This window comes from Sylvia atricapilla, chromosome 6 (assembly GCF_009819655.1).
Source record: "Sylvia atricapilla isolate bSylAtr1 chromosome 6, bSylAtr1.pri, whole genome shotgun sequence".
NCBI lineage: Eukaryota > Metazoa > Chordata > Aves > Passeriformes > Sylviidae > Sylvia > Sylvia atricapilla.
In genome coordinates this window covers 56,387,837-56,415,140 of record NC_089145.1, presented here as the reverse complement: position 1 = coordinate 56,415,140, position 27,304 = coordinate 56,387,837, and the positions used below count along the sequence as shown (strand labels likewise).

Sequence of the window (27,304 nt, the reverse complement as noted above, 5' to 3'; positions counted from 1 at the left end):
GAGCTGAAATTGGTGAACTAGTGCACAGTCTAGACTGGAATCCGACAGCGGTTGTGGATTACAGGTGAATGACTCCTGGTTTGTCTTTCTTTTTTTTTTTTAATTTGGCATGACACCAGATAAACATAACCTTATTCATCTTAGGATGTGAAGGGACATATGCTTTTGGCCAGTCCATTACTTATGCAAGTAAAACATAAATTAAAAAACACCTTGTATGCTTAGAAGTTCTGCTGAATCAAACTACAAGTCTTATTTTCCAATTTGATAAACTTGCCAGGAGAACCTTGCAGAAATCTCAGAGGCTGAATGGCATTTTCATTCATCCTAAACCCAAGATGAGAAGCATCAGCTCAACACTATCCCCCCTGCAGCCAGAATAAGATTTGCAAAGACAGCATATCTGTGCTGTCAGAACTTTTCCTCCATCCTCAGGGACTCTTGTTTTTTTTTTTTCCTTCTCTCTGATTCCTCTTCTTAGGAGACCTGCTTTTCCCTGGGAATCTGCCTTCAAACTACAGAACTTTTCACTCTCTTGGAAGTGCCTCTTCCTTAGTGCCTGTAGCAATCATGTCCACGTTCTGAGAGCCTGAGCATTCAGCAGCAAACTCCTAAGAGGTTGTCAAGTCGCTGCAGGCTAAACTGCTTGAAAATCCCCCTAGATTTTCAGTCAGTTCTGACACGTGACTCATCAGCTGAAAGCCCTGCTAACCATGCCCGAATATTCCCATCACTCAGCACACACAGATGGGTTTAAATATATGCTGTAGTCTAGTTTTAAAGCTAGAAGCAATGGGTCAGTTTTGCTCTTAGCCTCCTAATGTTTTCTAAGAGAAGCAAATTAATTTGTTGGGTCCAGTCTTTATCCCTTCACATATAGCAGTGCCATACCAAAAGCATCCATGCTTAGATGCTAGATGTGCTTTAAATTAAAGCACATCTGGTTAATGTTGACTCAGGTTACATGGGATTCCCAAGCACTTCAGGCACAACTTACAGAACCGTGGTTAAGCAGTAAACAGATAAAACTGTTGAAACCCAGTGGCCAGAAAAGACTTCATCTGGTGTCATTAACGTGGCAGAGTTGATATGAAGAGGAAAATGAATACAGATATATACCCCTTATCTAGATTCTTGATGCATTTTAGCACTGTGCCATGTGTGAATTGGTAATACTCACCTTGCAGACAGGAGTCAAAAGAGCTGTGACCTTTGCTGTCTTTACTGTTCCTACCTCAGGCTGGTTTCCTCAAGATCCTCTCAGCAGCCTGAAGATACCTGACAGAGAAGGTTCACTTCACTAGATTAATACTGGTTCACTTCTTTTCAATCACTCACTTAAAAGACCAGGGGCCAGCACAGAAGCCTGTAGAATGGGAAACTGAGGAGGAAGAGAGGGAACAGCCATAAAAAATGAAGCAAGGAAGCAGGTCAGATAATTCAAGATTGTATGAGAACCACTGAAAGAAAGCTCAGAGTGGCTCTGGGCTTGGGGAGGCCCAACACTGGGGAGCTCTGATAGTCTAAGTTATTGAATGTAACCATGAAGCTGATGTTCCATTACACAGCAGGTTCCTATATGGTTTGGTCTTTTTCCATTAAGGAAGGATTGGTCCTCTGAACCTGGCAAGCAAATCTGTCTTGCTCTGTATGCTGACAGTGATAAACTTACAAATATGAAGGCAAAAAGTGGGAATTGGGAAACCAAGACAGTCATATATTGTTGTTATCTCCTTTTGAAGTAAAGCACAAGGGAAAACACTGAGGTAAGGGCTGTGCAGTCATCTCCTGCCCTGCCCCCTTACCAGATCTGACACAGGGACCTTTGCAAGAGAAAAAATAAATTCATTACAAACTACAGCTCATGTTGTTTTAAAAGTTATGGGTGATAAAAATGTTCTTTAATATCTCCATGACTAAAATATGTTAGAAAGATGGGAGACATAACAGATTTTAAATGGCTTAGGTACCACACTTTTTTTTTAACCAACCAAAAAAAAACCATTTTACAGTCCTTAAGAAGGAATTAAAGAGTTGCATATAATAATATTTATTAAAAAACAGAATCTAGAAAATGTTAATATGTGCAGAAAGTATATATTAACATTTTCTACATATTCTGCCATGTGACCAACTGCCAGCATAGACTTTACAACAAAAACCTTGAAGAACTGAGAAATGTTGGCCACTTTGGGAAGACCAGCTTTCAGTGGAAAGGAAAGAAGCTAGTTGCAATTTGGTAAGTGTCTTGTTCTGAATGGAATTCCCATATAGGAAAAAATCTTTGAAATATCTTGAAACCTTTGATAAGAGTTCAGGTCTAATCAGAGGTCAAGATGACTGTTTGCATGATGGCATTGGTAATGTCTGCTCAGTAGTAACCTTCAGAAGGCTTTAGCTCATTACCCCAGCAGGTCTGTGTCCTCTGATCCTGTGACTCTTCCAGATTTGCCTTGCAATTGCAGTCAGGGCCATCATCACCTATGGAATACATGGGGGTTTAGACAAAGAATGAGAGCAGCATTTGAAATGCTGGCAAGTTTGCACGTGCACGGGTATAAGACTATGGGGTTTTCTGTTTGCTCCTGAAAAGTCATTAGTGTTTCTTGAATACTGCTAATAACTGAGATACATTTTCTTAGAAGCTGTTGTGGTTAGGGTTGGTATGGATCTCAGCCAGCAATCAAGCCCCAAGCAGCAACTTGCTCAGTCCCCCACTAGTGCAGTCAGGGAGAGAACTGGAAGGGTAAAAAGCTGGAAAACTTGTGGGTTGAAATAAAGACAGTTTAACAGGAAAAGCAAAAGCCATGCTTGTACACAAAGCAAAACAAGGAATAGATCAGTGCTTCCCATGGCAGGCAGGTGTGCAGGCATCTCCAGGAGAGCAGGGCCCCATCACGTGTAACGATGGCTTGGGAAGACAAACTCCACCACTCCAAACATCCCTCCCCTCCTCCTGCTCCCCCCACTTTCTATTCTGAGCATGATGTCACAAGGCCTGGAGTGTCCCTTTGGGCACTTGGGGTCACCTGTCCTGGCTGTGTCTCCTCCCAACCTCCCATGCATCCTGAACTTCCTCACCAGCCATGGCAGTAGGGAAAGCAGAAAAGGCTTGGCTCTGTGTAAGCCCTGCCCAGCAACAACAACAACAACATCTCTCTATTATCAAAAACATCCCTCTATTATCAACCCTGTGTTCAGCACAAACCCAAAACACAGGCAGTGGGAAGAAAACTATCTCTACCCCAAGCAACACAGCGTACACCAAGAGATGACCTCTCCGGAGAGGTGCCCGCGGCGGCCGCCAGGTGTCAGCACAGCCCCGGCATGGAATCATGGAATAATGGCCTGGGTTGGAAACATCACCCAGTTCCAACCCGCCGTCGTTGACAGGCGCACCTTCCGCTAGATTAGGTTGCTTAGAGCTGCATTCAGCTTGGCCTTAAGCACTTCCAGGGATGGGGCGTGCACAACTGCTCTGAGCAACCTATTTCGGTGTCTCATCACCCTCAGAGCAAAGAATTTTGACTAATGTCTAATCTGAACCTATTCTCTCTCGGTTTGACGTCATTCTCCCTTGTCCCGTCGCTACATAATTTTACAAAATGTCTCTCTCCAGCTTTCCAGTAGGTTCCCTTCAGGTAGTGGAAGGCCACAATTGGGTCACCTTAATGCCTTCTCTTTTCCAAGCTGAGCAGTCCCAATTCTTTTAGCCTTTCCTCAGCAGAGAGGTGCTCCATCCCTCTAATTAACTTAGTGGCCTTCATTTGGACTCGTTCCAACAGATCCATGTTCTTCTTGTGCTGTGGACCCCAGAACTGGATGCAGATGGCGTCTCACCAGAGCTGTTCTTCACACAACTACTTCATTGCTGCTTTCCTGTGAAGAACTACCAGCGGCAGCATCATTTTCACTGTTGTACAATGTTCCTCCAGCACCCTGCTCCAGAGGCTGGTGGGTCAGCATGGCTGTGGCATGTTTTGGGCTGGACTCAGTGGGGCTGAGGAACTGAAGAGGCCTGACAACTGGTCCATACTGGTATGACAGCTTTGCCATTGCAGAGTTGTCATACCGGGATGGCAACATGGGAATATGGCCCACATGTGTGATGTCCCACTGCTGCAGGACAGTGTTAGTATCTCTTGGACCCACTGAAGTTACTGCAGCTGATCCACAGACCTGAGTGTAGATGCTCTGAATTGCTGGGGCTGTTGTTTAAAACAGTTCATGTCCTAGGATGTTCTTCAGTGGCTCCAAGTCTGTTGACCAACTGTCCACCATTCTCTAGCCATGCCAGTGAAAAATACCCGTGCCTCTCTCTGCCCCTCAGTCCCAAGAAATCCCTTTTTCAATATTTGGTTTTCAGCCTGAGGCATAAAATGAAATACCAACATATGCAGACTGAGAATTAAGGCCAGAGAGTTGTGAACATCTAATGATTTTATATTTGCACCAAAATAAAAAAAAAAAAGAGTGGGTTTTTTTGCATGACACACAATTATTGTTACATAACAGAAAACAAGATCTGCAGCATCCCAGATTTTCCTTTGAAATGAGCCTCCTGGCTTATCAGCAGGCAGATGATCTACTGTCAGTTGAGCTCAATCAGGAGTGAGAAGTTTCTCACGTGTCTTCAGAGTGGAAAACCAGGAAGAGAGAACAATGGGATCTCAGGGTACCTAATGTCAGAGAGTGAAGGTCCTGCTTCACTGTCCTCACATCACTGTTGTACAGGAAAAGAATGCACTTTGGAGTAGAGGAGTAGCACATACACACTGTTCAGTATCTTTGGTGTTTTCTTCCCACAGTGTCTTGGGCTGGCATATGTTACACATGGATCTTTATCTTATGCAAAGTGCTGTTGTGTATTAGTCACGCATTACTATTCCACTTAGGTTTGCACAGAATCAGACGCCCAGCTAAACTGATTTGTTCAATTATCGCACTTAAGTTTCTAGATTAGCTACAGCCATCAAAAATCTTCTGTACAAAAACAACGTAATCAAATAGAGATGGGAACTGGCCTGCAGCAGGTGTCACTTTTAGTTATTTGAGTGTCCACTTAAACTCCAAAGCAACAACGTGGCAGCCAGATTATACCTTTACACTAGGAAAAACCTGCAGGGAGGCTGGATGGTTTCTTTCAGCTGAAGAGTTTGAGACCACATTTTCATTCCAGAAGAGCTTGATAAATAAAAATTATTTCTTTTGCCAAACAAAAAAATGAAAGAGATTGAATCTCTGGGAAGGAACTAGATGCAACCTTCTGTCCTATTGTGTGGCCTGATGCAACAAAAATTGAGAGTAAGATTTTGGTCACATGCAAGCAGTGTGGCAGAGGGATGTAGCTGCAGTTTGTATTGTGCAGATCTCTGAGTATTCTCAGATCAGTAAAGCTTTTTTAAGCTTGGTGGCAGCATTTGTCCCCTTACTGGGAATTCAGGGATAAACTCTGGTAAGACCGAACAGGGCGGCCAGGGAGTGGAACATGAATTGCTCTGCTGATCCTGCACCTGTGAAATGGCGCAGAAGGAAATGGTTTGGCTAGCATAAATTAAGGCAGCTCTGAGACTCATCTAACATACCTCAGGAATTCAGCCTGCCAGCACAAAATTAGACGGTATAAGAAGCTGGCTAAACACTACATATCTCCCATAGCTTCTGAGAGTGACACAGCCAAGTGACATTGTCAGAGCTCTTCAATGTTAGAAAGAAAATAACACCATTTAAGTAATATATTTTGAAAACACAACATGTACACCAGGGTATTTAATGTGTTAGCTAGTTTAGATGAACCTTTGGATGTCTTGCAAGGAAAATAATCTTTTTGTAATGAATCCCATCCAGCAGAAAGAGATCCAATTCAGACTGATTTCCTAGGCACCACCGCAATACTTAGGACAACATATAAGACATTATAAAGACATCACTGATTAGAATCTTTGGAAATCTCAGAGTAAGTATAAACACTAATCTTTTATGACAAACTATCTTAGCTTGTTCACAGTGAAGACCTTTGATCTATCTAGCTGAACTGGCCTGCAGGTTTTTGGCTTTTAGTTGCAAAGGAGAAATCTCACGGGCTGCTGAAGTGGGTACACTGATCCTGGTCTTCCTCTTTTAAACTTAGATCAATAGTTCTTTGTTCCAGTAGCCTCCCATTCCTATAAGGAGTGTGCAGTGTGCATCAGTGGACATGTGCCCTATGCAAAAGGGCATCTTGCAGCCATGCAGGAAATCAAGCACCACAGGTATTGGTCAATGCAACTGAGATTGTTCAGGACCTTCACCTGAATCTGTTACAGCAAAGTTACAGAATCTGAAGAAATGATGGAGTGAAAATTTGCAAGGACAAAATTTAATTTTTTCAGCATGAAGCAGCAGATTCGAGTTAATTGACTGGTGCTAATGGTTCTTACAAGACACTGGTAAAGGTCAAGATCATAATAGACATTTCAGCTCCTGAAGATTTATGTTATGGTTGTCCCTCTTAAGTGGGTGAGTCCTTTTCTGTCAACAATACTGAAGCTCTTCCATAGTTTCTTAATCCAAAGTGCCCAACCAAAAAGATTTCGTTCTGAATTTGACCCAACAGAAAATTCAATCAAACTACAGTTCATTCCTTGCCACCCTCTTTCATGTACACTGCTGAGATGGCAGCCAGACACATGCTACAGACCTGAGAAATTGCTCTGGTAACCCTCTCTCTTCCAGACATTTCATGAAGACCTCAGTTACTTCACTGACGTGCAATTAGCTGTGCAACTCTCAAGGGACAAATATGCCAGCTTTCACAGTCTGATGGGAAGGGGATATCCTGATCACGTTACAGGAGGACAATAAAATAATGTTCTGCCGTGTAACCATATTCACATGATCTCCCTTTTAGGAAATTGAGTATGTGCATTCCATGGTGGTCTGTGTTTCCATCTAGGATCACAGGATAAAGCGGTCATACAATGGAGAAGGTCTTCAAGATTTGATCCTCCATAGGGACTGAGACTAGACCTAATCCGTTTCAACCTTCCTCTTTGGCAGTGGTTTCTCCCCGCCCCATCTTTTTGTGGCTCTGCAGCGGGAGCAGCTCCACGGGCAGCAGCTGGAGTCACCGCGGGGACACGGCCGTGCCCATGCCCCGGCTCCTGTGGGCGAGTGTCCACGCCTTAGCAGCAGCAGGAACCTTGCTTCTCCACCCTCCAACTGCACCTTAGCCTGCTTTTCCCCACTCCCCAGCGAGCAGAGGGCGCTCCGCCCTCACAAGTGGGACCTCGGCACATTCCTGGGATGTAGCTAAACCACACGCACACATGCACACCCTAGGAGACAAAAAAACAAAAAAACACCCAAACCGAGCTCCGAACTGCGAGCTGGGAAAAGGGTGTTTAGAAGCCTCGGCGGGGCGGGGAAGGGCCGGGCGGTGCAGCCCCGCCGAGGGCACCGTGTGCCCGGTGCCCCCCGGGATTTACCCGCTCCCTCATTGTGCGGAGCGGCGCGGCAGCCACAATGCCCGCTCCTCGCCGCGGGGAGGGCGGTGGGAGCTGGGGAGGTGGAGACAGACACAGGCGGAGTCAGGGCTCAAATTCTTGAACCTTTCACATCCTTTCTGTAATTTGAAACATACTTGTTCCCATGCCAAAACCTTTTTTTTTTACTTTTTTTTTACTTTTTTTTTTTTTTTTCTTTTTCCTTTTTAAATTCCTTTCTTGAGGCTGTGGAAATACATTAAAAAAAAAAAAAAAAAAAAAAAAAAAAAAAAAAAAAAAAAAAAAAAAAAAGAGAGAGAGAGAGAAAGAAAGAAAGTAAGAAAAGAAACGAAGGGCAAAAGCAAGCCCACTACTTATCCGAGGCTCCAAAACAAAACAGAGAAACGTGAGAGCACGGCCCTCCCCAAGCACAACTGCTCGCGGGCTCAGATTTCCTTTCCGAGGGGTCATGGCTGCTGCAGTCACGGGTTTGGAACGCAGCTGGTCCTGCCTGCAATAAAAGAGGAAAAAAAAAAAAAAATCCCTGCTCTTCTGCAAACGGCATTTGCCTCCTTTCGCTTCACAAGCTCATTGTGCTCAGACGAAAGGAAGCCATTTGCAAAACGCTTGGGGCACTGGATCCTCGTCATCTTCCGTGGGTCATCCCCCTCATCTTCGGTGGGTCATGCCCCTCACCACTCCCAGCGCCTTCCATCCACCCTCCCAGGCCAGCCGGGAAGGGAATGTCCCTCTCGTGTGCACTTCCAGTCACACGCCTCTAAGCACTTCAGTTTATCTCAGACAGTGCGGGGCGTACATACTTGAGAGAGGAAAACCGGCCAAGGTACTGTCTGAAACATTTTGCACGTCCCTAATCAGCCAAAAGGCACAAAGCAGCATGGAGTAGCGCAGAGCACTTTTGCACCAGCTGAGCCATACTGCCCACTCCTTTCCCCCTGGGTAAACCACAGCAGGTGATTGTGCTGGTGCGGCGGGTATTTTTGTTCGCTTTGCGTAAGGAAGTAACAATTACCAGTGACAATAAATGCCTCCTCGAGTCAGAAGTGACCTGAAGCTCTTGAGTTACGTACAAGCAGTTGCAGTGCAGCTGCCTTGCCAGTGCTGGAGCCGGGCTGTTAAACAAACAGGAACACCTATCCCTCTTTCCCCCACTCAGGGAGTCGCACCTGGTCTTTCAAACCAGAAAAAACAAGGCTGAGGAGAGAAGCTTTCATGTTTCACTGCCATTATCATAGGTCATAACTGTGTTAATGGGCTATCATGCTGTTTACTTGTGTATGTATATGGATGGGTGTGAACAACCCTTAAGAAGACATGAGATTTTCCAGGAGAGACTCAGGTTGGGACACGTACATCACCTGAAGCAGCTAGATGAGTGCCCACTAGGAGTCACCTCTGTTCATGGGGGAGAAGCCATCCAGAGGGAAGGGCAGTCCCTGTGCACAGGATACAGTCCTTACACGCTGTAGTACTCGGCCACAGCCCCTGGTCTGCAGAGCTGGGGAACTTGGAGAGTATTTATGTTTCCTCGGGTATATAGCTACAGAAGACAGTAGAGTACTCTCTAGAAGACAGAGATGGGGCAGATACATTTATTTATTTTACTGGAAAGAAGAGTCTGTGACATTTCAGGGTTTCCCTATGGCCTTTCAGCCATGTGTCCCAGGTAGGACAGCAATTAGGTTATGCCCACTGGGAAACTCCCCTCCTTAATCCAGCTCCTGGCACTACAAGACACCACACTGATACTTTTCAGATTGGCAGGAAACACCATGAAGCCCATGTGTGCTCAAATACTTCACATTACACAGCAAATGCTGTTCTGGCTGCCTGAAACACTGCAGCATTTGGGCTCTCTCTCAGAAGATAAAGCATCTGTGCTTCTACCTTATCTGTGTTTATCCTGAAACTATCAAGACAGTCTTCGAGCTGGTCATTTGGATCTCACAGCTTCTTCTGAATGTTGCCCTTACATGGAAGCCATCCTGCTCAGGGTATCCCAACCACCACTCTGTGTCCATCCTTTGCTCTCAGCCTGGATTCTGGCTTTTTAGCCAATACAGCTGTAGCATAGTGTCTTGGTAATCTCATTTCTATTGCTTTGCAAATAAGCCTTAGCTACAAACACAAATGCTCTGATGATTTTTTTTCTTAGGCATCATGGATACTAAAGGGTTATTAGTGCTGTATTCAAGCCTATGTTGGCAGTCCCCACCCTTCTCTAGATTGTTATGCAAGCTGGGTTGGAGTTGCTATTAAATATGAGACAAGACCTCAGTTAAATATGTATTAAGTTACAGATTTCTAGGGTGTTACCAACTTTCTAGAGATACCACATGTGACTCACTGAGCTAGATGACAGACTAAGTTATTTCATCTGGTCATATTTATCAGAGCAGGTTTGTCCTGCCTTTTTTCACAGGGATCACTGTCTCATAGGTAGCAGGCAGGCGAAATGAAATCTGCTCTTACAGGTATTGCTTTCTGCAGTTCATTTTTATTGTATTTCAGTCCCACATACCTGATCATACCCTGGTTATATGACATGAAGCAATTCAGTCTCCTCTGATGCAAAGATTTTAGAGGAAGACACCGAGATTTCTTTGGGTCATCGTTCAATGGACAAATTCTGTAGATGGGAATTTATGAGCTCCTATCCTAATCCAAATGGTGTGTTAAATTATGGAGAGAAATCAGCACTTGTCATTTTTCTAGAAAATAAAATGTCCTGGAGCATGCTCTTCCTCCCTGGTTGCTTCCCTCTACCCATCACAAGTCCTAGGCACCATCTGTGAACCTCTGCCAGAGCTCTTGACCTGAAACAAAGGTAAGTGGGCTAGAGCCTTAGTCTGCAGCTTGTCACTGCTGAGGTGTTGGACACCTCTAAAAGGATAGTAAATCCTTCAAAAAGGTAGCTGAAAATTCTCCTTACATAGGGAAATCTCTGTCAGATGCTAGCTAAGAGAGACATCCTACCCATCTGGCCATACTGCAGAAACAGGTGGCATTTAGGCCACAAGCCAGGAGGTCCTTAGCTGTTCAGACTGGAAACCTTTGTATCTTCAAGACTGAAGGCAAGTCAGAGAAGCTCTTATCTTTCTTTGTCCCTGTATCAGATCATAGTCTTTGGGCATGTGGCTGGGACAGACATGCCAATAGCTGCAGGCAGAAGAAACCTTCTGTTTTATAAATAACACCCAATTGCCTTTTACATTCCAGGCTGGTTTTTCATTGGTGAAGTGAGTTTGAAGAAGGGAATAGGACAATAAGAAAATGCAGCCCACAGTCAGAGGCAGTGAAGAAGTAAAGACTAACATGACCTCAAGGAAAAGAGCTGAGACTCTCTGATGACACAACTTTGCAGGGGTTGAGAGGGGACAGGCTGGCTGGAGTCACAGAAGTGCTGGGAGATGGAGAGGTGCAAACCTAGGAGCATATGCTCTCCAGGGACTTCAGTCTCTTTGCAAAGGAGTGTGCACAGCTTCATAGGGGGGAATGCAGGGGACTGCTGTGGTAGACTTCTCCTCTCTGCTAACCTCTAGAAAATGGTTCCTTAAGAAGAGATAAGAGGACCTAGGCAGATTTGAAATGAGGACAGGAATCCTGAACTCAGCATAATTTCTAATTGCTTGTTCCAGACATAGGCTGTGACTCCATTCCAGGCTCTGGGAAGTCCAAAGAACAATTTATCCACACAGAAGGGAACCTCCTATATCCCTGCATAACACAGAAGCAAGGTGGTCTCTGGGTGACAGCAAGGTTCAGGGTGGCAGGGATTCTTAACCCTTTAACACTGATTTGCCATGAAACATTTTGGCTCATAAGTCTGTTTCTTCCTCTGATTTTATCTTCTCTTTCAGAAAATGATGCAAATAAAGCCGAGCTGCCTCATAGCTTGTGGATATCTGTACTATACTAAAAAGCCCTCCAAGGAGAGGAGTAAAAAAGTGAAAAGGACTTATATGAGTCTTTGCAGGGAACTGTGTTCATGCCAGGAAAAAGTACGATCCACAGTCCTGCTCCAGATCAATTCCCCAGCCTCTTCCAGTCAACTGTGACTTTTGTTAATGCCTATCCTGGGGCTAGAAGAAGGCAAGGCTAGCAGTTCAGTTTGCTTTGACAGGACTGAGCCCTGCTTGAAAACACTAGGAAACCTCCTGAGTCAGCAGCTCACTTGCTCCTACTCTTGGAATAGCTGAGATTCCCGGACACAGTAACTTGACTCTACTCCTGGCTCAGGGCAGCCACAAGCTGAAAGGCAAAATAAAATCCCCTCCCGGCCCATTAACGAGGCCTATTCTGGGTTCAGGAGAAACCAGTCTGACTGATGAACTCCCCTGGCTCAGGGGCTCTGGCTGGGGCTGGGAGAGTTATTCTTTCCTTATTCAGCAGACAGGAGGATATTAATGGAGAGCATATGGGAGAGGAGGGCGTACTGTGGATATTGCTGGAGGACAGCCAGACTGCATCAAAGCCCCAAGAAGCCTATTCTCCATCCGGGCAATGCTAAAACAGGCCATGCAGAGATGAGAAGTCCAGCTGTGATACGGGGGGGTTACGAAAAACGCCCTCTGCCTTCCCCATCTTTTTTACTCCCACTCCTGATGGGACAATGGGGCAGTGTTGTCACATAGTCCTGTAGGCATGTATTCATAGTGGAAGCCTTTCTGGGGAAGAGCACACTTCAGCCAGGCACTCTGTCCTGAGAGTCATGCTGCTTCAGGGAAGCAAGAACTGCCTCTGTGCTCGCGAAGTGCCGTATAATTTATGGTGCTATAGAAATGATGAATTACAACAGTCCTGCAGTACAGAGATGGAAAAGCCCTGTTAACTCCTCCAGCCCATCTCCCAGAGCTGATGCAATACTGTTGCCTCGTACACATTTCCTGTGTCTGTCTGGACATGTTTAGAACAAGCAAGCAACTGAGGTTCATTTATTTTTTCACTTCCTAATTCTACTTTAAAAATAACCAATGTGATTAAGGTTGTGTGGATTACCCAGCCACTTGGATATGTCAAGAAGGATGGAACAGAGTGTATCAGAGGTAGCCCACATCTGCCTTATCTTAAAGATAAAATGGAGAACTGGCTAGTGAAGACTTGATCACAGCTTGAACTAAGAAATTTGCCATTAAGTAGGAGAGCAGCTAGAACCAACTCTGGTAAAAAATAGGTGTGCCCTTTTTGGCTCCTGACAATCTTAATGTAGCCCTGACTGAGGCAGATTTTGGGCACCCATGATGCTTGGCCTTGCATCATTTACCAGATCTTAATTAACTAAGGAGCCTGGTTTGTTTAGCCTAGTGAAGGGGCATATAATTGCAATCTAAAAATAAATACTTCAGGGGGTGAACACATGGGGAGGAGAAGAAAGCTATTTAAAGATAAAGGACAATGCTGGCACAAGAACAAATGGGTATGAAGTGGCCACGCATACACTTAGGCTAGGGATTGTCAGGTTTCTAATGCTGAACACATTGATGCAAATCAATGGGCTTAGTAAGGCCAAAGTCAAGCTGGTTTTAAGAGGCAGCTAAACACATTTCCTCAGCTGATTGTATGAAATGGCTGGCTGTGCAAGGAAAGGAGCTGGACGTGGGAAGCCCAGAAGGAATATCCTGAGGCATTCTGGGCTGCAGTAAATACAGGATGAGTTCTGGCTAACCAGCTGCAGGGCCCAGTAGGAGCAAGGTGGGAAAAACCAGAAGACTAATAAAACCTGAGAAATTTCAACTGCACCTTCATACTGCCTGAAGGGGCTTCCAAGAAGAATGGAGGGAGAGTTTTTACAAAAGAATGTTAAGACAGGACAAGGGGCAAGAGTTTTAAAGTGCAAGGTTTAGTTAGATTGGCTATAAGGAAGAAACTTTTTACAATGAGAGTAGTGAGAGGAGGGAACAATTTGCCCAGAGAAGATGTGGATGCCCAATCCCTGGCAGAGTTCAAGGCCAGGCTGGAACAACCTGGTCTAGTGAAAGGTGTCACTGCCCACAGCAACGAAAGGCAAAATAAACTAATAAATTTATTAATTAATAAAGGAGGGGTTGGAATGAAATTATTTTTAAGGTCCCTTCCAACCCAAACCATTCTATGATTCCATGGTGACTCTATAAAGCATAGCTTCTAGATTGTAAATCCAGGTAAAACTGGAAACTGAAACCAACCCCTCTACAATGAGTAGTCTGGCTGGCTTGGTTTCGAGAGGTTTATGGGGACAGGAGGAGATTACAAACAACAGGCAGGAAAATGTATCTGTGATTCATTTGTGTGAAAACCTAGGCAAGAGAAAAGAAGAAAAGAAATAATGATTGGTTTTCCTGTGAGCAGTTGAGGTAGGGAAGTGCCTAAATTTTGTTTTGCCATCCTCAGAGGCAAAAAGATCTCCTGAGACAGAAAACCTTACACCATGAGAACATCTTGTCATGTTCTTCAGTGAAGTAACAGCTCAGCCTGACCTCAGGCCGAGACCAAGACATGGTCTGCATGCAGTAATCCTTTTCTGTGAACTCATTTGCCAAACAGACAGTGGGTGTCTTTCCCCACGGCCTTCCTGCAAAACAGAATATGAGAGACCTTGACCCTTGACTAATGCATGCTGGAGAGGCAGGTGTCCAAATCTTAGCTGTCTTATCCAACTGGAAGCTATGACAATAAATCACATACTCCAGTTTACACCACCAGAGCAAACAAGATAATGGACCTTATAGCAGAGAAAGATCTCTTGTAGTACAGCATTTTGTTTCATCCTGTTCCTGCTGAGAGTAGACGGACAGGCAGCAGAGAAGACACAGCTATACCACTGGCACAGACCTCACGTACTGAGGGAATTTTCCTGTGGGAATCTCCTGCCTGTTTGAGTTCTCTCTCTGCTCCATAACCAGTGCAAAGCAAATTTAGCGGAGAGCAGAGAATCCATCTTAAAATGCCTTAGGGGGGACAGAAAATACGGTACAAATGGAACTGCAGTGCTGTCTCTTCTAATTCTTGTAATCTGTCACCTAGCTGTGGCAGTGATAGGTACTTTAGAAACCCACAGACAGTCTGAGTATGATTTGATCACATTAGTGGTGGCCCATGCATAAGAGATTCAGAGGTTTTATTCAGAAAGGCATTGAAATAAAGACGGTTGTGCTTTCAAATCTCTTTTGTCTGGGAAGAGGTTATCTCCTAAGGCTGGCTTTACTCCTGACGTTTCTCATTCTTTGCTTTTCTTTACAGATCAGAAATAGATCATGAAATGCCTTGTCTTGCTATTTTCATCATTCTGCAGTCAGTCTCAGCATGAATCTGAGGCTATGAGGGTGGGAGGTGATGAGCTGAGTCAAGTTTGAAATATGGTTCCCTGCACTCGAAGGATATAGATGTGGTTTGTATGTAAGTCCCCAGTTCAGGTCCTCTTGGTACGGAAAGGTGATGACTGTTATGCTCTGTGAGAGCTGGTATGCTCTCGTGAATTAAGGGAGAGGGTTTCCATCCACTCGCCAGCTGACTTTATGCAGTAGTCTAGGGAGCTGAGAACTGCATGGATGGAAGCACCAACATGCTGGCAGGGGAAGAGCACACAGGGGAAGTTAGTCCTGTCACTACTTGCATTTTCCTGGCTGTATGAAGTTTTGATATGTTTCATCCTCCATGTTTAAAGTTCTTGGCCTGGTAACCCTCATCAAGTTGAATCAACTATAAAGATAGGAAAGAAGATGAGGAGAAAAATGACTTTCCTTTGAGGGAGGACTTTTATTTTGGATGTAAATCGACAGATTTTCTTCCTTTGACCTCCAAAAACCAACGAGAATTTATTGGTCATTTTCACATTTTTAACTGGCATTTTAATTTTCTTCACAAAAACATTTCAAACACTGAAGATCTCAGTAAATCTCTAAAGCACATGATGAAAAGTGTTCACACAGACCATAAAATTGTAACTCTGGATTTGTAGGATTCATGCTTATGGTCAGTCACGTCAAGCTTTAAAGAATCTACCACTTCAGCCATCACGAAAAGGCAGTAAATCTGGATTACGCATTGAAAGTGCTTAGGGTGTCTGGGTATTTATACCAATGAAACGCCAAAATATTTTACTGACACTCTCCATTTTTTACATTCTTTTACTAGCAGTTAATTTTTTTATGTGTATATATATCTTTTAATGCTGACAGATATATTTTTGGCTATTATTAGTTTGCAACTGGTTAGGCCTTCTCTCATCAAAACAGGTGTCTGAACAATTTCACGCACATGGGCAGAAGACAGTGGAAACCTTACAGATACGTGCATGGCTTGGGCTGAATATAGTTAGAGCTACCTCTTTGGAAGCTCTCTGAATGTCATACACAGAATTCTTGACTGTTTCCATAGCAGTGATACACTGGGGTGCTGCTGCTGAAGAATCTCTGTAAGCCCCCAGTGTCCCCACTTGGGACCAGAGCTGTGAAACCATGAAGGAGAAAGGGGTGATTCAGTTAGGAATCTTTCTTCTGCATCAGAAGCACTTTAAACCACCAGAGGGATGCATACAGATTGAAATATAAACTGAGGTGTCTGTGGGGTGTCCATCATATGGTGCCATTAAGAGAGGTCCAAGTCAACCCTAGTACCCAAAGCAATGCAGTCATGTTAACGTAGTGTTCTCAGCTGCGCTCCTCAGCCTCTATTTTAAATGTGTGCAGTGAACATAGATGCATTTATTTCCTGACCTAAATTAGGTCTCTTATCTAATTTCGAGCACCTCTGTATGATACTCTTCATGCTACACAGACACTTTCTACTGCAAGGATGCCAGGAGCAAATTTTATTTACAATAGGAGATCACTTAGAAGAGGCCGTATTCCTTTTGGATTGACAGTGAAGTCACACAAAACCAGCACATAAAAGATTTATACACAGCTAACTCAGACCAAGCTCCCTGAGGCTGAAGGAAGGGTGGAAACATGCTCATGAAGTCCAGATCCAGCCTCAGCCACTTGGTGACCCCACACTAAGAAAATGGTATGGAATTTCTGATGCTGTTTTTAAACAGTTCACAGTGTTTCAGTCTTGATTGCCAGGGCCCCAAGACCCTCACATGGGTCTCCTCTCACCCTGCCCACAGCCCAGGATCCCATTTCAGGCCCTAACCAACAACATCACAGGATAATGGTCCCCAGTTTCCATGAGGAAGCTGACATGGCAGCCCAGCCTAGGCCTGCCCCCATCTCCAGGGAGGTGCCCAATGCCCAGAGCTGGGGCTGCTTTGGTGCCCTTGGCTGGGGTGGTGGGGTGAGCCTGGGCTGGCAGGCTCTGCCCTGCTGCCCCGTGGCTTTCCCTCAAAATCCCTATACCCCAACCCCAGGGGACACCAGCCCTTGCTGTCCCCTGGTGCTGATTCCTCTGTGCTCAGTAGCTGCTGCCTTGCTCTTTCCTACAGGTCAGGATGTTAAGAAGAAAGGTTACACTTCAAAGATAACCAGTTAATACTGCAAAACAGAACCAAACTAATGATCATAACCATGGTCTCCCTCCTCCTCCTCAGAGCCCAGACTACGTGCTTAAAGACGTAATTGAATAAAAAACATATACTTAATTTCTGGCAGAAAGAGAAACTGCTTTTGGATTTGAAAGCCCAGCTACCCTCTCACCCCATGAGGAAGGTTTGGTTTTATTGTATTGTCTGTTCTCTCCTCTAAACAGCTCTCACTTCCCACTTTGAGTCCTTCTGGCAAGAATTGATATGCTCCTTTCTTGCCACGAAAAGGATACCATGAACCTGTCATCCTTCAAACTGTTTCTCAGCTCACTTTTGCTGTGATGTCTCTGTGAGCTAATTACGAACTCTAATGATTTAAAGATATTTAATCCACTATGGTTTGTTGAACTTCCTAAGTATTTACAAATATCTGGCAGAGCAAATTACATTCCTAGGTTTGTATCTCTCTCCAAATATGATATGGTAGTTATGGATGACTTTACTACATACCCCAAGGAACAGTTTAGGTATCAAGCAGTTTTGGGAAAAAAACCCCAAAAATACAGAGATTATAAACTGTTGGAAAAGTCAGTTTTGGCCAGATTATGGTACTAGAGGCCTTGCAGTGAACCTTTCCTTGCTCTTTGTCCTTGACTGCTCCCCTAAATCCAAGATGCTGAAATGAATCAGCAGATCAAATGGCAGATCATGACTGAGGCACTTTCTCCAAGCAAAGAAAGCCCAGGAAAAGCCGGCCAGGTTTAAAGGGGAGGCTCTAGATTTGCCCTGAGGATCTTTCAATACAATGCTGGGCATTGCCATTCAAAAGCCAGAGGGACGACATTATGTTTATTTAATGCTATATTTCTAAGCAGACGCAGACAGAAGACAACTGTGTTCAAGACCTGCAGTATTACGCAAATGTTTGAATAACAGCATCATGTGCTGCTGACCCTGAGGAGAAGAAGTCTGCTCTGGCAGCAAGAGAGCCACTAATTCTTAGGTGCTGTGGTAAAATCAACATCAATAGGCTCATGCTGTGGGAAGGCAGCCTTGTGTCCTGTCCCAGGGCACTGTGGGAGGCATAAAAAAAAAAATAAAAATCCATGCTATAGCAATGGTATGGAACATAAGGGGGCTTGTAAGGAATATTTCTTTATTTTCAGGCCATAGCCATACAATCTGAGCCAATATAGATGGCACATACAGCCATGTGGAAGATTTCATTCTTTCCAGCTGGTCCTCATTACCATTTGCTTTCAGTAATTTCAGGGAATACTGTAGCTGCCATTTCCAAGTCTCTGTCAGACTTTCTTCCAGAGAGAGAGATTCAGGTGGCTTTAGCTGTTCAATTTATTTTTTATTTTTTTTTCCCCACAAAGAAGTCAGACTTCTTCTCATACAGTGTAATAAGGGCAGAGTGTCCCCAGGAGGGACTAATTCTCATTTCCTGGCTCAACACTGGAGGAAGGTAACTTACAGAAATAATTCTGCAATCTGCGACTACTGTTACACGCTGGAGCTGGCACTCTTAGGAGAAGGTTTGGAATTGAATTGCCTATTTACAAAGGAAGCCCAGTGTAGTCAGGACTGGCTTGTTCCATAAAGAGTACAGAAGGACTCCCACAGCACTACTAAAATAATAGGAAGAGTAACAGGGATTGCAACAGGAATGAGTCGTAGGCGTGCAGAAAACCCAAAGGAGGCACTGATTTTGTCAGATGCACAAAGGCAGCTGTCCCCTCCTCCCAGCGGCCATTCGGGGAGCGGATGGCGAGCAATGCAAAGACTGCCATCTTGTTTCCAGCCAGACTCAAAACCTCTCGTTTGCCAAGTAAGAAGGAACAAAAATGTGTTGAGCAAAAGATTTAATTTCTCGGTGTCTATGGGGAAATCAACAGACAATGGGAAGCAACATTAAAAAGCACATACATGAAAGACTATTATTTAAAACCAGTTGACATAGTCATTTTCAGTGGAATCTGGCTGGCTGTAGCCAGTATTTAATTCAAAAATTCTTCAGGAATGAAGGTCTTTTGCAGGCCAGCTTTATTTGGCTGGGGTTGGGTTTTGCTTTTTCCCACATCCCGCCTGCTGAAGTTAGAGGTTGATGGCAGGGAGCCCGATTCCTCTGCCTCTTCCTGAGCCGGACACAGCCAGCCAGCATCACCTCTTTGTTATTGTCTGCTGCTGTATTCAAGAGAGGCTGGTGTGAGGCAGGGAGGGAACAGGATCACCTGATCTCATTTCTGAGAATAGAGCAAAAAATTATCTGAAGGATGATCCATAAGAAGTCAAAGAAGTTAAAGAAACCACATGCAGTCGAGAATGGGCTATGTATGGTCCCATGGCAGTAACAGCTTTCCTGTTTGATAACCCAGAAGCCATTAAGGGCTGTAAAAATGAGGCTTTCTTGCACAGCAGACAACAGCAGCAAAACACTTGTTCCTAGAACTAGACATAGAAAGTGAAAATAATGATAATTCCAAAGAACCTTTTCAAAGCATTGACCAAAAAATTTACCTAATAATTTTCTATCCTATAAGAAAAGTACAGTTGAATTAAGGGCACTTAGAAACTCTGCCTTTACAAATGAGAGGTAGAAAAATTAGTCCTGCTCAGATGTTCAGTGATACATAGCATGTAGAAAATACACAGCGGGCTGGTGTGGTTGAGCTACTCCCACACATAGCCCCTAACATGTAAACAGTAAGGTAACCAACCCAAAGCCACCCTTAAATCAATAATACACTCCACCACACTCCTCTCTCTTGTACACCTCACTTGCTTTCATTCTGTCCCCTGGGATGCTCAGCCCAGGTCTGCTAAAACTGAGGTATTGTCTCTTGTTGACTCTGACAGGCAGGGGGGCAGGGAGCAGCTGATATGGCAACTCCAGATGTGCTTTTTTCTATTCTTTCTATTCACGTTCATCAGAAAAACAAAAAGCTCTCAGTTGCCATGGAGACAGTATCTCTGGCACTGATGCACGCAGTGGGCGGCAGCGGCTTCCCGGCTGCAGAGACGCCCAAGAGCTGGTACTTCAGCAAGCTGCTCACTGCTGAGGATGCTCTCCAGGAGAGGGTTCAAGCTTAGATGACAGGCAGGACTTCCCCGAGGTGGCCAAGAAAATGAGAAAGTGGTGGATCCAAGGATCCGTGGATTTCGCACCTGAAAAAAACTGTCAAAGTGATGTTAAAGTGAATTTGGAGTCAAGGTGAAGTTGTACAAATCCCTGAGAGGCAGTACACAGAGAAAGCTGCTAGCCTCTTTTGAGATGAAAACATTTTTAGAGATTTGAATTATTGTGTTTATAGAGATAATACTAGGAACAGTGGAAAAAATAAGCAAGACCTTTTTGCAGAAGGAGATTTTTTTTTCCAGGAAAGCAGAGAAAACTTTATCTTTTGAATCACTTACAACTTATATCTGCATTCAGTAGAGGAAATGATCCTCTGCTGGTTCCCAGGAGACACATGAAATGAGACCAATTAGGATTTCTCCAGCTTTAAATACAAGGACTGTGCAAAGACATACTTTACCCTTATTATGTTAGAAAGTGAAAATGAATAGCGTGTGCCCCAGCTGAATTAAAATCAGGGCTTGCATTATGTAAAAAAACCCAAAGAAGATGATCTATTCTGTCCTTAAAATCTCTGAAAACATGACCACAGGGTTACCTGATCAACTGGGAATACCTGTTATGGAGGCCAGTCTTAACAGTGTCCAGTTGATGATATCTCAGAGGACAGTGAGAACAGCAGATAATCCATCTGGCCATGAGTACCATTATACAGGGAAAGAAATTTCACTGAATCAGGGATGTGATCCGGAAAATATGAAACTTCTACCTCTTGTGCATACTGCATTTACCATATCTGATTACCACTCTTTTCCCAGGCAGATACTGCTGGTGATCAGAGATTATCCAGACTATTTTACAGCCCAGATCTGATAGATGGGCCATTTTAATTTCTGTTGTAAAATGGTACATCCTAATTGAACTCACAGAAATTACTTGAATTACAACATTACTCTGACTGTTTGGCTCTGAGGTGGGCAGTAGGACAAGGATCCACAAAGTGTTCAGAGTAACCTCACTAATATAGACCATGGGATTGCTAGAAGAACTGAGTTGTGGGTTGTCCCATGACAGAGAAGTAGATGTGACCTGCTGGATGTGCTCACAAGAACACTGGAAAAGGTCTGGAGTTCTGCCTACTCTCATCTACATTTTTCTTCCCAAATCAGTTTTGTTTCGTTACTGTTCAAGAAACTGAGAAAGGCTGCTGATAGGAAGGAGCCCTATTAGCAGAGACACCCTCCTGGAGGTGGTAAGGAATAGACATTAGGCTGCTGTCTAAATCATGCAGCAGTCTAGCTGGCCAGGGCTTATTCCTCCTGACATCTGCTTTCTGAGGTACTGCCATCCATATTAGATTCCGTCAAAAACCATTTTGCCACCAAGCTGAGCAGCTTCCTGGGACGTGTGCCGCTGCAGGGGGGCCCACCGTGCCCCATCCTTTGTCCTGGAGAGATGACATCCACCCTAACAGCAGGGACTGGTGGGGGTTATAATGCCTTTGTCCAGAAGCATTGGAGATCATTCCCCCATGGAGATACTCTGCATTTGGCTGGCTAAAATGGAACAAATCAATAATTTGCCACTGCAGAGTTAGAAATGCAGACACTCAGGACGTTTGCTCTGAAGCTATGTAACTCAGGAGAGTGTTCCCATGGGGGCTCAGGTGCAGAGGTGTCTGAGTGGATGATATCTTTTTAGATGAGTCCAAGGGAAATATATGCTACAGGATAGAGCATGGAGAGTTCAGCAGGTGGTAAGGAGTGACCCCACAAACCATTGCTATTTTGGGCACATGATATAGCCAGAAGACTCATCTGGTTTTCGAAACTGAAATTCATTTTCTGGACCTAAAATAATACATGGCTTTATTGGAGAACCATGTGTTAATTGGTATTTCAATTTGACTGATTTAATTTCGCTTCCTACATTTTCCATATCATAGATGGTTGGATGCAGCATCCTGCTACTTCAAATGTTGCATAGCATTGCTATGCTCTGTTAAATAACTTCCTTCTTCTTTGCCAGAAATAGCTATGTTTCAATTGTAAGTGAAGAGATCTTAACATTTATAGTTTCTAGAGCTTCTGGTTGGGATTGGTGAAATGTATAACCCTGTTTTGATTTTGCTGTCTGGAGAAGCAGCTGTTAACAGGGAGGAGCATCATGTGTGGTCAGTTTAGCCACTCCACCAGAACCTGTCAGGTAAAGAACATTTCTGCGCCACTACTCTCTCTCCTCAATCCTTTCTGCTGATCTCTGTATTTAGATGACCTGAAAGACACTACTCTGGAGCCTGAGGAAGACAGGATACTTCACTAGTGCTGCTGTAAACTGTGTTTTAGGCTCTGTGACAGAATATTGAGCTGGTTTAGACCTTGAGCAAGCTGATGGTGTTCCGCTTTCCTAGGAGTCAGCCCACTCAGTAATGATGGAGGGTGAGGGAGCAGTCAGAGTCTGTGGCATGGTGACTGGGAGGGTATTGCTGCTGGCAGGAGTGTCTGAAGCAGTGAATGTGCCCAGCATGCCAGTGAGCTGTGTTCACTCATCCAAGGGCTGATTTAGCTCAGAGGTGGTTCATGAGACCTTGGCCCCTCTCCAGCTCGAGCCTTTCCCCTTCTCTCAGGAATAGCAGCACGGGTTAAAAGCAGACGGACTGAAGAAAGCACAGCCTTACTTAACCACACATGGAAATAAAGAAATGTCTACAGCAATATGGGGAATTAAGGGAGAGGAGGTAAAAGAAGGAGGGAGATAGAAGAGGGAGGGAAGGAGAGGATGGCAGGGGATCTTTTCCAGCCCTGCTTACAAGGTGCGGGATAATTCATGGCTCTTGTTTACACTGCTCCAGACCACATCACAGACATTCCTGCTTAATGGCTTCCATCTGGAGCAGCCATGTGCTGCCCAGCCTCCCCCTCACCACGCTGCCAGCAGAGGAGTGTCTCCCTCCAGACCTCCCTCCAGAGACCTCCTACCTCTCACAGACTGCCATCATTGAGGGGATTGGTGCATGCACCATCTGTCCCTGAGACATTACTGTCACGTTTCCATGACCCAAGATAAGGGAGCTGGGATATACCTCAGACAGCGGAAAGACCTGTTAATGTGGGGCCCACAGGATGTGCTGGAAATGCAATGCAGGGACACCCAGTCATTCTGCACAAGCGCAGCCTAAGTCCAGCAGGGATTATTAGCTCTGGCTCAGCATCAACCCTGCTGGACCTGGGCTGCTTCCCAACAGGACCACTCAAGTGTCTCCACATTGCGCCTCCCAGCACTCTGGGTTTGGAAGGCTTTATTAGCTTGGGCACAGTGCCAGACATGAGCTGCCTTCCTGCATCTCCACAGTATTTGAACTGAGGTTCACTGTGCTCAGAGCACAGTGGAAAGACACCTGCTTGACTCTAAAGGAGTCCAGGTCTGGTCAGGCTGGTACTAAGCCAGCCCTGGCAAATCCAGCAGGATTTGTGTGAAATCTCTCATGTCTTTGCACCATGGTTCCCAGCCCTCACAGCCCCAGCAGCAGGGTCCTGAAACAACCCCACTGGTTCTACCTGGGCCAGGTTTATCAGGTTGGGATCTACATTTGGCAGAAGTGGCAAAGCTGCTCAGAGATCTCAACCAGATCTGGAAGCAGCAAGGCCACAGTCACACAGTGCAGCACAAAGCCTCCGTTTCTGAGTCCTGCCAGACCTGGTCTGGCTCAACTTTCTCTGCATCTGCAGCAAAGACTGAAGTGCAGAGGCAGAGCTGTGTGTGGGGTCCACGACCAGAAGAGAGAGGATGGTGGAAGTCAAAGGTGCACAGTGGAACTGGAATGGCCAAAGGAGACAGTAGCAAAATCTGTTACGGATCTGAGCAAGCTGCATCCAGAGGATCTAGCCTTCAGCTTGCCCAGAAAACAGCAAATGCAGCCTGCAAACTGAATTCAGACTATCATGACATGCAGAAAATTCAGTGAAGTTGGAATCACACCCAGGCTACCAGAGCAGTTAAAAGTTTATTTATTTATTGAGTGTCCTACAAGGTCTTGGAGGTGTGGTCATGGGTTAAAGGGAGAGACACAGGAAGATCAGTTTCTCACTGTGCTCTCTTTCTTTGTGTCATGCTCTCTCTCAAACTCATTCTCTCAGCTAAGCAATACATTCCCAGCATCTGTCAAATCTGATCTGCTCTAAGCTCCAATGAGAGGCAAAAGAGGAGCTGAGATGGGAATGAAACAGAATCCCGGTCTGTGACGAGGCACTGAGACTCCTCACCGCGCCCCATGCGGGTTGCCCTGTCATAAATCATCATTTGTCAAATTCAATAAGCATCCTTAACACAAAAATTATACTATCTCCTGGGAGCCTCAAGCGCCTGAAATTTTGCAAAGATGTGGAGATACAAAAATATAAGGGAAGAGGGGAGGACAGGGGGGAGGAGGAAGGAGACAGATTTTGCATGGCAGGAAGGATGTTCTCTATCCTCTGCTCCATTCCCATCCTTTGCCCTCCACCCCACTACCACACATGCAGCCATGTACCCTGTGGGAATGCTGCAGACCCAGCGCCTGGCACATCTTCTGCATACTCTAAAAGGAGAAAGCAGGCTGTGTTTGCAATATGGAAAATCCATCTACTTTGGGGGTCACAAACCTACCACAAAAATCTTCCCTGCTAGCCCAGAGACATGTGGATGGCAGGAGTGCCCGGGGGACAGCATCGTGCTTTGGACAGAACAGGTCATGGGGGGCACTTTCATTAGAAATCATGCTGCTGCCATTTCCACTCCCTGCCAGCAACATGAGAGCTGTAGCCTCAGTTAGACACCCCATCCCTTATTGTGCAACAGCAGGAGGCTGGAGAATAGGGCCACCTCAGGGGGTTCAGCTGTGAAATCTCACTCCTCAGTGGAATGTACTGCACTCTGGCCAGAGCCAGGGACCAGCACTATTGAAAGAAAAGGCTGAGTGCAGGCTGCTGTGACCACTGAAGCTTGAAAGCAAGGCTGCATTTATGCACATACAGATCGCATTGCAGCGTACATTAGCTATGTTTAAAATGCCATGTGTAAAAAAGAATATGCAAGTATGCACAACAGCCATTTTGTCTCCCTCTCAGACAGAGCCTGTCTCCAAAATATAAAGTGTAAGTCTCTGAAACTGCTTGAGCTGAAGTGGCAGACAGACCAGCATCCTCTGCAGATCAGGCACCCATGGGACACAGATCATGATATACTGCCATGACCAGCTGAAACTTTGTCCAGCTGCTCAAAAGGTATCCCAGATTGGGTCCTGCTTATGTGACACCTACCAGTATGACTGACATCTGGGCCAGGGAGGATAAAGTAGACTCAAACAGCCACACTCTGGGGCTTCTGCAAATGAGATGGGCACAGGGAGACAGAGCAGTGCTCCTTGGTTGATGGCAGGCTCAGAGGCAGGCCAAGCTGCACAGCTTTCTTTGCCCTTGCTCACACACCCTCGTTGTCAATGAATCATGCAGGTCACTGCACACAAATCTCTAACCACCTATCCCCATTTATCCTTCTAAGATATATGTGCTACAGAGCAGCCATTTTAGAAAGAGAGTGAAATTTTCTGAAACCTTTTCCAGAAGGTATTTTGAATGCCTCTACTTGCTGAGCCACACAGCAACCTGGTACCACAAATGAATTGCTGAAGTGACAGAGGGAAAGTATAAAACCACATTAAAATTCCAAATAAATACAAAAAATACCTTCAGTAGGTAAATATACCTTGACTTTGAAGGTCAGAGTATTGATCCATCTGAAGGCTAGGAGCAAGTACTTCATGCTGCACTTGTGATCCTCCATTTGCCGTTATTATCATTATTGGCATTATTGTTGCAGTAGCAGCACCTCAAGGATCTATTCAGGATCCAGATGCCATTACAAAAGGGACACTGAATTCAAATGAAGAGATTTGTGATGAACAGTCTGATTCAAAACAAATCCAAACTCTGTATGACAAAGCAAATACAGCAAATCTTTGTGAATCAAGCTCAGTGCCACTGCAGCCAGACTGCTCCCAGCACCCAAGCCAGGACGTTAGAGGGGCTGTAGGGTCTCTGTACTGTACCACAGTCCCTTCTGGAACTGGACTATTGATATACCCAGGGATTAAGCCCATCCTCTAAGCAGCACATAAATCACAGATCTGTGCATTTGAACTACCTTTGGGGATGCTCCTCAACGTGCTCCTCTTTCCCATCAAAGAATTCTGTACAAGGAAAAAGAGAGGAACAAGGATATTTGGAACAAGGACCAGCCTCCTGATCCCACCACAGCTCTGACAACATGCCTGATGCCAGGTGGTCCCCAGCAAACAGCCACTTCACCCCCATGCAGGTGGAAGGTAGGTGCCTGTGAACTCAGGAATGCAGATGGAGAGTCCGTGCCCTGCACACCCTGCATGGACCTGCCTTCTGCCCTGGCAGCTGCACAACGGGACCTGCAGCTGAAGGCAAACACATTTCTGCCCAGAAGAAATGCAAAAGGACTAATTTTAACCTAGCACACATGAAGAGGAGGAAAAGGGAAGTGCAGAGGGATAGGTTGCAGCAGAAGCAGTGGGAATTCCTGGGAATGGGGTATTTGTTGAGGCAACTACCTGTGCTGAGCACATTTCTCAAACAGCAGTGGGTTAACCTGAGTTAACCCAAGGAAAGCTAGCTTGGGTGTGCCTCTGTGTTCTGCAAATACACTCCACAAATCCAGTTAGAAGAGTATGCCCAGAGAAACCTCCTGAAAGACAGACTATGCTATTATACAGGTCAGTTATTTCAGACACGGAAATGATTAGCTGAAACTGAGGGGAACTAATCTTAAAGAATAAATCAAAGCAACTTTTCCCCCCGCCATAATTCCTTGAAAATAGCTTTCCCACAAGATAAAGTCTTCTTTTTTACACCTGCAGAGAGATACCAAACTCAATGACTACTGGTGTTACAGGTCTGAATCTTGCCTAATTTCAGTCTTAAGCCAAGTAAATTCTGTTTGGTGAAAGAACTAAATATTTTTCTTTAGACTACCTTCCAAGAAAAGGAAGCTTATGTGAGTGTGTTGCCTACACACCTCTCTCCTTGCTACCCTTTTAACTCTGTGATTAGCTGCAGCCCAATTCGCAGAACCCTCAGGCAATTAAATCCCAGAAAAAAGCCTCATGCAATGAGTTTCATGAAAATGAATGGCTGGATCAAGTACTGCAACCCAAATTAGTGTCTCCACAGAGTTCTGGAAGGGGGTCAAAATCTAACTGCAGCACACTCTGCCAGCAGCCAGCTGACCAGT

The 27,304-nt window shown here is 45.0% G+C and overlaps 1 protein-coding gene across 1 annotated transcript in view; it reads left to right on the top strand.

The window, feature by feature from the left end:
• The window catches only part of LRRC74A (leucine rich repeat containing 74A), a 34,527-nt gene extending 14,505 nt beyond the window's left edge, over positions 1-20,022 (top strand). The window contains 1 exon segment of the mRNA XM_066322211.1: positions 19,864-20,022. Coding sequence (XP_066178308.1) covers positions 19,864-20,022 — 159 coding nt within the window.
• The last annotated feature ends 7,282 nt before the right edge of the window (positions 20,023-27,304 follow it).